General features: G+C 51.4%; 1 protein-coding gene across 1 annotated transcript in view; it reads left to right on the forward strand.

The window, feature by feature from the left end:
- Positions 1–5,483: 5,483 nt before the first annotated feature.
- Positions 5,484–10,452, forward strand: part of LOC106721820 (cytochrome P450 2G1-like) — a 16,611-nt gene continuing 11,642 nt past the window's right edge. Inside the window, exons 1-4 of the mRNA XM_025213069.1 lie at positions 5,484–5,580; positions 6,293–6,453; positions 7,115–7,133; positions 9,035–9,232. Coding sequence (XP_025068854.1) covers positions 5,484–5,580; positions 6,293–6,453; positions 7,115–7,133; positions 9,035–9,232 — 475 coding nt within the window. The remainder of the gene's footprint in view (positions 5,581–6,292; positions 6,454–7,114; positions 7,134–9,034; positions 9,233–10,452) is intronic.

Genomic DNA, 10,452 nt, shown 5'->3' on the forward strand with positions numbered 1-10,452 from the left:
GCATTCATTCATGAATGCTGATCCCAGAATTCATTTCTGCCAAAGGCAGGGAGTCAGACTTGATGATCTGCTCACGTCCCTACCGACTCTACCTACTATGAAACTATGAAGCTTATAGAGGTGGCAGATGACATAACAAGGAACAACATTCTCAAGTTGTAGCAATGGAGGTTTAGGTTAGATATTAGGAACTATGTTCTCACTAGGAGGGTGGTAAAACACTGAAACAGGCACCTGGGGAGGTGGTGGACTCTCCATCCTTGGAGGTTTTGAAGACCTGGCAAGACAAAGCCTTGGCTGGGAAGATGTAGTTGGGGTAGTCCTGCTTTAAGCAGAGGGTTGGACTAGATGTGACCTCCTGAGGTCCCTTCCAAACCTCATTTTCTATGATTCTATGATTCCTCACCCCCAGTTCTTTGAGATGTTTCCAAGGATCTTGCAATACGTACCTGGCCCACACAATTGGGCTTGTAACCACTACAAGACCCTACATGATTTCATCCTGCGTAGGGTGAGGATAAACCAAGAGCCTGGACCCCAGATGTCCTCGGGACTTCATTGACTACTTCCTCATTAGGATGGAAGAGGTAAGCAGGGAGGGAAGTTGTCACTGCTGCCACGACATGTTGGGGCAGGCCTGTGAGGCTTTCTATGGGTGCTTACCCGTGACTGAGCAGTGTAGCAGCAGGCTGGGAACTCAAGAATAGAGTCACCAACTTGAGCAGACCCAATAACACCTCCCTTTTGGACAGTCACCAAAAGCCAGGGCAACAGAGGCGTCCTTTGTTCAGGGGCCAAATCCAGGTGCATGCCAGATGCCAGGAGGGTGTTATGTGCTAGGAGTCCTTTCCATTCCCTCCTTTCCAAGAAAAGCAAAACCCTCAAAATGAATTTAGCACCAGAAACCTGGTGGAGACGGCAATCCAGTTATTCTTTGCTGGGACACAGACAACGAGCTCCACCTTGAGATATGGATTCCTGCTCTTGGTGAAATACCCAGAAGTCCAAGGTAATGTGCACATAAAATAAAGCAACCGTGACTATGGCACTGTGATTTTGACAGAGACTTGTCGCCAGTTTGGTTATCAGTCGGTCACCAGGGAACAGGCAATTTGCACACACAAGTCCAACTGAACAGACCAGAGGTATAGGGCAGAGCCCTGCTCCTGCCTCCCCTCTCCAGAGTCCCACTTAGGTTGCCCATCGCCAAGGAGGCCGTGGTTAACTTTATATTTGAGGGAGGCTGGAGCTGGTGCTACATTGCCAAAGCTGCACAGACAATAGTTACCCACAGAGAGTAACGGTGGTGCTTAGATGGGGGTGGGACTCGCAGCTCTGCCCAAAATACCCAGTGAAGCCCTGGACCAGGCCATGAAAAAAAAAATCACCCATGCTCAAGATGGCAGGAATATCAGTCTCTGCCGTGTGCCTGGAAATGACAAGGCGATTGAGGCACAAACTGTCTATTATTGTGGGTCTGTGCGGCATTTAACACAATGGGTCCACAGACCAGGGGCCAGTGCACCGTCCAACCGGGAAGGCGTCTCCTTTCCCAGGAAAAGCTGGAAGGCTTCGAAGAGACTGAGAAGGAGGAGCAAAAAGTGGGCACTTCTGGGGGAAGCACTAGCTGCCCAAGATAGGCTGAGGAAGGGTTTTCACTGAGGCTGGGGCTGTCCTTAGACAGCTGACATTGCTGGGGGATCAGAGCCCGCAGCACAAACACCAAACCCACACTTTCTGATCCTGTCTCTGCAGACAAGGTGCGGGAGGAAGTCGACTGCGTCATAGGGCTGAAACACAGCCCAGCCATGAACGACCGAGGCCAGATGCCGTACACCAACGCCAAGGTCCAGAGATTTGCTAACATCCTTCCCATTGGGGTTCTGCACAAAGTGACCTGCAGCACCCACTTCCGGGGGTACCTTCGCCCCAAGGTGCTGCCTCTAGGGTCCACCAACAACCTTCCACCCACACATTATACTCTGCCCCTTACAGAGCACTAGGGGCTGGGGTGGAGGCTGCTGTACATTCAAGAAGGGACAAGCCCAGCCCAGGAACTTCTGAGGCAGTCAGATCTACTGGAGGACACCGAATAGATGCAGGCCACTCCATTGCCATGACTTGGTCCCCGGCAATACTGAGGGACACTAGGGCCTCTTCTCTACTTTGCCCAAGAGATTTCACAGGTCTGTACCCAGTGGTAGTCTGAGACATGGGGAAACCCTTGACTCTGAGTGAACCTATTTCCCCACAATTCTCAGCTGCAGAAGGATTTCTCTGCTGGCAGAAGCTGGAATTAGAAAGAGTTCAAAATTTTCATCTCTAGGGGGAGTCTGTTCCAGGCCTTGGGGGCTGGGACAGTAAAGAAGTTTTTAAAGATTTGCTTGAGAAGCATCTATGGATGCAAGCCAGAGTTTTGTTTGCTTTACCAGCTATGACATCACCCTGGTGGCTCATGTTCATCTTGTGGTCAGTTATGACCCCCAAATCTTTTGGGCATGGTGCTAGTGAGCGAAGCACTGCTGAGCCTATAAGTGTGCTGCAGGGTTCCCTGCATGCTGAGGTGGAGTATCTTGCATTTTTCTGTATTGAAAGTTGTAACAGGGAGACGTTGTTCCTGTTACGGGACCATCTGGGCAAAGTCCCCACTTGTTGAGAACTTTCAGTTCGACCCGTGGAACCGGGCTATCTATTGATTGTTAGCCCACTCAGGATGCTAAATGCCCGCTGTGGACTGTGGTGAAGTATTAATTACTTGCTGGCAGTGGCGCTGGGTTCAATGAGATTGGGATACCAAAAGGCTTAATTGCCAATTAAGTCTTCCTGGATGGCGGCTCATAACTGGGGATTGTTAACAGTCGGGTGGAAACATTGTATAAAGGACTGGCAGTTCCACCAGATGATCCCCCAGAAATGGGAAGAGAAGCCAAGGCTTTAGATGCCAGAGACTGCAAACAGCCCTGCGTGGAGGCACAGATGATGAGAGAGAGTCACCAGAGAATTTATTATTGAAGTGGCAAGCATTTGGCGTACCCAGCCCATTTGAAGGCGGATAGCTGATTCTACTGGACAATTGCAGCTCTGTCCGCATGTGTGTCAAGGACTTTGTTGCTGTGAGGTGATAAGCGGGGCAGGTTTGCAAACGCCCACCCTGGTGAGTATTCATTGCAGGACTGACCGGGAACTTGTGGGGAGAGCCGGCTGAGGGACTGACAACTGGTGGCCAGCTAAGGTACACTCCTTGTGAGCGGGCATTACTTATGCTCATAATTAAAACTAAGTGAGCATCACTCTCGTGTGGCGTTTCCCTTTCATTTCTCCTATCGAGTCGTGGCAGGCGAGACTGACACCAAGACAAGGGAAGGCGAAGATAGAACATCTTATTTTTGTGCCCTAGAAGAACAAGACGACAGCACTCACAAAGGACATCAGGTTTTTATCTGCCCACTTTCTAAGCCTAGCCTGGTCAGCCTGGATCACCGGCCTATCCTCGGGTGTGGACGCTCTTACCCAAAGTTTAGTGTCATCCTGACACCAGTGTCCACATCATTAATAAAGATATTGAAGACAACTGGTCCAAGGACGGAGCTCTGGGAGATCCCACTGGACACGGAGTGCCATGATGATTCACTTCCGTCGACCGCCACTGTCTGTGTTCGGCCTTGCAGTCCATTCCCCAGCCACCGGACTGTGATGTAGCTGAGGCCGCAGTTAGCCAGTTTTTCCATGAGGAGATCATGGCACACTAGATCGAAGGCTTTTTTGAAGTCCAGTATATGATGTCAATCTCTTCTCCCTTGTCCAGGTGATAGGTCACCTGGTCATAGAAGGAGATGAGATTGGTCAGGCAAGACCCACCCACAACAAACCTGTGCTGGCTGTCCCTCAGGATGCTGCCATCAGCCAGCTTGCCAAGAATGGTCTCTTTGATAGTTTTCTACAATCTTTCCAGGGATTGAGGTCAAGCTGATTGGCCTGTAGTTCCCCAGATCTACTTTCCTCCCTTTCTTGAAGATGGGTACCACATCTGCCTTCTTCCAATCTTTGGGTACTTCACCTGAGCGCCACAAGTTTTCAAATATCTTTGCCAGTGGTTGGGCTATGACGCCTGCCAGCTCCTTAAGTACTCGGGGGTGCAATCTGTCAGGACCCGCTGACTTGAAGGTGTCCGGCCTCTCAAGGTGATCCTTTACAAGGTCAACACCGATGCTGGGTATAAATTCACCCTCATCCTGGCTGTCCCGCATCATGCTAAGCAGGGTGGTCCCTTTGGGCTGATGAAAAACCGACGCGAAGTATGCATTAAGCAGGTTGGCTTTTTCCTGGGCGTCAGTTGTCAGATGTCCCATTTGGTTTAGCAAGGGTCCAATGTTACCCTTGCTTTTCTTCTGACTCCCCAAATATGTGAAAAAGGACTTTTTATTGTCCTTGATATGTGTAGCCAGGTGGACTTCAGTTGCAGCCTTGGCTTTCCCCCTGACCCAGACAGGAACAGATGCCAGGGTCATATCACCCCAGTCAAATATCTGTCCAGCCTCCTCTTGAAGACCCCCAAGGTAGGAGAGAGTACCACCTCTCTTGGGTGCCCACTCCAGAGCCTGGCAGCCCTAACTGTAAAGAAATGTCTCCTGATGTCCAGCCTGATCCTTCTCTCTAACAATTTGTGGCCATTATTCCTAATAACCCTGTCTGGGTCGCTGCAAAATTACCGCAAAATTGGCTTCTCTGGCCACAACCAAGCCACAAGAATTCCTTCCTCTTGCCAAGAGTTAAGTAGGCTCGTAGTGATAGATATTAAAGTACTTCAAGTCTCAAAAGGAGCTCAGTGCCTGGGTCACCGACTTCTTGCACAAGTGGCCAAAACCACAAGGCTTTTCATCAGCGCCAGCACTAGCTCTGCTCTGGAGTCGGGGTGGTCTGCAGATAACTGCATTATCAGAGGGGAGCAGGGGCCTCCCCTCAGGGTGCTCTAGACCCAGGGAAGGGCCTGCTGAGCCCTGTGGAGGGCTGGTGATGTGCAGACTCCCTGCTCCTCACACTGCTTCCTGCCACGCTCCAGAAAGCTCCTCGATTCGTACCCAGAACCATGGGTAGCTCTTGGGTGGCACCCAGCTCCCACCAGCATACTCGGGGCTCACCTTGGCAGTTGGCATCACATTCAGGGGCAAAGAACAAAATGCCTGAGAGGTCTAAGGCATGAAGAGAGCCTCTTGTGAGACTCGTTTGAATTAGGCAGAAAAGGAAGCAACCAGATGGCCAAAGGCTGCACCCAATAGCACAGTCCATGCTCTCTCTCGGCAGATGCCTGGATGGATATGTGACCAATTACAGCAAGGCTCTTGCGTGATGCAATATCCTCCAGCCTATGTAGATCCTTATTAAATGCCATGTAACTATATGCTGAGGTGCATGGGAATAATGTGTATTGGGAAGCCGTCTTAAGCAGCCAGTCCATTCCTTTCTTAAATCACCATCTAAATGACATGGCCCTGAGGAATTTTGGGATGGGGAAAAAAAGCATTGAGGAGCGGATCCAGGAAGAATCTCAGTACCTGGTAGAGGAGATGGGGAAAACCAAAGGTTGGTGCTTTCTAAACCGTTCTGCAGGTGGTGTGAACTCAAATAGATCTCGTCTGCTTCTGGTTAATGGACATGGATAATAAAATACCTCAAAAACTGCTTTCAGAGACTCCAGGTCTCAAGGAAGAGTCTAGCTTTATCCAAGTCCTCAGAGCCCAGCAGCTCCCGTCACTGCCAGGGGAGTTCTCCAAGAGGACACCCTGGACATGCCAGGTTCTTCTCAAAATCCAGACCAGGCACCCAGCACTGCTGGGCCCTGGTCCTTGAGGACCTTCATACTCTGGGGAACTTCTTCCAGCAGCTCACATCTCCCTTTCTAAAGGCACACGTCTGCTGCACTCCCAGCATCAATCACAGCATGGGAAGACCCATCCCAGTCCCAGCTCCCTCTCTCAGGTGTGCCAATAACACAGCAGTGCATAGGACGGGGCTCCGTGCAACCTCAGCACTCACGTATTACACTTTGGAATGTTTGCAGCCGGTGCCAAGGTCTCTATTGCACCACCCATGACTGCGACCTGTATCTGGGCCAGCTAATTAAACCCAAGCCTGCATACAACTGCAGAAGTTTCCAGGTCACGCCCTCACCCCAGGCTTTGGGGGACTCTCGTCATTAAAACTTTATCCCTTTGGTGTCAGGAGTCTCCCCTGCTTCATACTCCTAAAATTGAATGGAAAGTAGCCATTGACCTTGTTGTCTCCCCACCACCAGGTTCTCCCTTTGACCCCACCCTCGCTGTCACGCACTCGATCGCCAACATCATCTGCTCCATTGTCTTTGGGAACCGCTTCGACTACAAGGGCCAGAAATTCCTGAATTTGATAGGCAGCATCAACAACTTATTCTTGGATATGAGCAGTATCTCAACTGTGGTACGTGAGGTTTCTGGGGCAGGAGGAGGATTATAGTTTCATGGTTATTAGATGCTGGAAGGCACCTTACAGATCATTGGGTGCAGCCCCCCTGCACTTGAGCAGGAAAGTATGCTGCGTTCAGATGACCCCAGCAAGATGAGCGTCAAGACGCTTTCTGAAGATCGCCATGGTGGAGGACTTTACCACCTCTCAGCAGAGTCTGTTCCAGACCCTGGGCACTTGACTTGTAAAGAATTATTTCTTTAGATCTAGCCTGAAGAGCTCCTCAATCAGCTTGTACCCATTATTCTTTGTCCTTTCCTGGGGGGCCTTGGCGAACAGATGCTCCCCCAGGCCCTGATGTACTCCCCTGATATACATATAGGCTGCCACCAAGTCTCCTCTTAGTCCTCTCTTCTCCAGGCTGAACAGTCCCAAGTCTTTCAGCCTCCCCTGGTATGACTTGGTCTCTAGGCCTCTAATCATGCATGTGGCTCTCTTTTGGGCTCTCTCAAGCTTCGCCACATCCTTCCTGCAGTGTGGCACCCAGAGCTGGATGCACAAATCCAGCTGCAGTCACACCAAAGCCAAGTAGAAAGGGAGGATGACCAATGTTCCCTCTAAGGAGTAGTGGCCTGTGAGCGCGCCACTTCAGTCCTGCCTCCCCCTTTTGGTGCAGCTTTGGACACTTACCAAAGGTAAGCTCCTCACTCCTCACCCAGGGCAGGCAGTGGGGGCTAGGGCCTGGTGCCTGGCGCAGGCTCCGGGAAACTGCTCTACTGCTCCGCATCACTTCGGGGAGCGAGGAGGCACGTGGCATCAGGGCTGGGGAGTGGAGCACTTTCCCGGAGCCGGCAGAGCCCATACAGCATTTCCCCGGAGCCAGCGGAGGCCGCGCCACACCCCCGCCCCAGCCTCCATCCCTGCCTTGCCTCACCTCGGGAAGGAGCCGCTGACTGCCCCGAGTGAGGCTTTGCCGGCTCCACTCCCGGGCCCTGACACCACGTGCCTCCTCGCTCCCTGAGGCGATGCGGGAGAGTGGAGCAGTTCCCCAGAGCCGGCGAAGCCCACACCAGGCCCCCACCCCCACCTCACCTCAGGGAGGAGCTTACCTTTAGTAAGTGTCCCACGCTACAGCCCAGCTCCATTCCTGGTGGGTGCACAGCCTGAAAAAGTTGGTGCGTGGCCAGACTTTTATTCGTGCGCGGCCGCACACACATGCACCTTAGAGGGAGCCTTGAGGATGACATCCTTAGGCTTGCTTGAGATGCCTCAGTAGATGCATGCCAGTGTTTGATTAGCTCTGTCAGCTACGGCATTGCACTGGTGGCTCATGTTCATTTTGTCATCTATCACGACACCCAGGTCTCGGTCTGTTGTGGTGCTAGCAAGCATAGCGCTGCCGAGCCTGTAAGTGTGTTGTGGATTATTTCTCCCCAGATGGAGCACTTTACATTTCACTGTATTAAATGACATCAGGTTGAGGTCCGCCTATTTCATTTATTACGCTTCTCTTATTTATCCTCTGACTCCCTACATATCTAAAGAAGGACTTTTTGTGGTCCTTCATTCCAGTTGCCAATCTGTATTTGGTTTGTGCTTTTGCTGTCCTGATCTACTCTCTACAGGTGCAGGCTGTTGCCAAGTACTCCATTTTTGGTAGTTATTCCTGACTTCCATCTTTTGTAGGCTTCTCGTTTTAATTTCAGGAGGTCCATGAGTTCTCTGTTGAGCCAAGGGGGTCTCCCAGCCCTTTTGCTGCCTCTTTATGAAAGGGAATGGACTCCCTTTGAGCTTTTAGGATCATTTCCTTGAGGAACAACCACCCTTCTTGTACACCTTCCTCATTGGACCATGGTCCTGCAGAGCCTTGCCAACCAATCCCCTAAGCTTGTGGAATTCAGCTTTCCTAAAAATCAAGAATTTCTACTTTACTTGCCAATTTCCCTGACTTCTGCTGGATGGAGAAAGTGATCATCTCAAGGTCACTGTTGCCCAGCTTTCTGTCTCCAGAGTCCCATTAAGGATGCCAATTGCTAACGAGGCAGTGATTAGCTTTATATTTCAGTGAGGCTGGAGCTGGTGCTGAATTGCCAAATCTGGACAGAGAATAGTTATCCATGGAAAGCAATGGTGATGGTTAAATGGGGTGGGATGTCAAGGGTCTGCATCTCACTCCCAGCTCTGCCCAAGATGCCTTGTGCAGCCCTGGACCAGGCACTGGACAGTTCCCTGGCTGAAGACAGAAGGAATATCACTCTCTGCCTTGTGCCTGTAGATAAGAGTGGGCTGGGGGCGTTGAATGTCTCTTGCTGTGGGTCCGTGCTGCATTTGACACAATGGATCCTCGGACCAGGGGCTAGTGACACCATCCAGCTGGGAAGGTGCCTTCTCTCCTAGGAAGACCTGGAAGGCTTAGAAGAGACCGAGAAGGGGGAGAAAAAGGTGGGCACTTCTGGAGGCAGTAGTGGCCACCCAAGATAGGCTGAGGAAGGGTTTTCACTGAGGCTGGGCCTGTCCTTACACAACTGACATTGCTGGGGCATCAGAGCCTGCGGTCCAAACACCAAGCCCACCCCTTCCAATCCTGTCTCCGCAGACAAGGTGCAGGAGGAAATCGACCGCGTCATAGGGCGGACCCACAGCCCAGCCATGAACGACCGAGGCCGGATGCCGTACACCAACGCCGTGATCCACGAGATCCAGAGACTGGCTAACATCCTTCCATTTGGGGTCCCCCACAAAGTGACCTGCGACACCCACTTCCAGGGGTACCTTCTCCCCAAGGTGCTGCCTCGTGGGTTACCGGGAACGTTCCATTCGTGCCTCATAATTTCCTCCCGCAGAGCACTCTGGTCTGGGGTTGGAGGCTGCCTGATATTCAAGAAGGAATGACTACAGACACAGAGACCTCCTTCAATGGCCTTATATATTTGATTAAACACCTAGAGCAGAGCTAGGATTCAGAGAAAACCAGAAACTGGGAGGTTGGACCAAAAGAAATCTCATGAGGTTCAACAAGGATAAGTGCAAAGTCCTGCACTTAGGATTGAACAATCCCATGCACCGGGACAGGCTGGGGGTGACTGGCTGGGCAGCAGATCTGCAGGAAAGACCTGGGGGTGACAGTGGAGAAGAAGCTGGACAAGAGCCAGCAGTGTGCCCGTGTTGCCAAGAAGGCTAATGGCATCCTGGGCTGCATGGGTAGGAGGGCTGCCAGCAGATCGAGCGAAGTGATTGTTCCCTATTCAGCACTGGGGAGGCCACATCTAGAAACACATGTCCAGTTTTGGCCCTGTCATTACAAAAAGGAGAGAGTCCAGCAGAGGGCAACAAGAATGTTTCGGGGGTTGTGGGGCATGACTGGTGAGGAAAAGCTGAGGGAACTGGGCTTAATTAGCCAGGAGAAGAGAAGACTCAGAAGGGGATCTGATAGCAGCTTTCAACTCCCTGAAGGGTGGTTCCGAAAAGGATGGAGCTGGAATGATCTCAGTAGGGGTAGATGTCAGAACAATGGTTCCAACTTGCAACGTGGGAAGTGTATGTTGGATATTAGGAGAAAAATCTTTCACTAGGAGAGTAGTGAAGTAGTGGAACAGACTACCCAGAGTGGTTGTAGAATCTCCACCCCTGGCTGGACCACGCCTTGGCTGGGATGATGCAGTTGGGGCTGGTCCTGCTTAGAGCAGGGGTTGGACTAGATGTGACCTCCTGAACTCCCTTCCAGCCCTCATTTTCTGTGATTGTATTACATGGAGGAGGCCAGTGCTATAGTAGTGATCCCAGGCACATTGGCATGAGTGGGTTCCTCACCACACTGGCATTGCAGGGCCTAGCTCTACTTTGCCCAGATTTCAGAGCTCTGTAACCAGTGGTAGATGTAACATCCTCTTAGCCTGAGAGGTTGGGAAACACTTGATGCTAGCGTGGAACTATTCCCCGACAATTCCCAGCTGCAGGAGACTCTGTCTGCTGGCAGAAGTTCCAACTGGAAAGGGTTTAACTCTCCCATTCCTG

Source organism: Alligator sinensis, unplaced genomic scaffold, assembly GCF_000455745.1.
Source record: "Alligator sinensis unplaced genomic scaffold, ASM45574v1 scaffold1667_1, whole genome shotgun sequence".
Taxonomy (NCBI): Eukaryota; Metazoa; Chordata; order Crocodylia; family Alligatoridae; genus Alligator; species Alligator sinensis.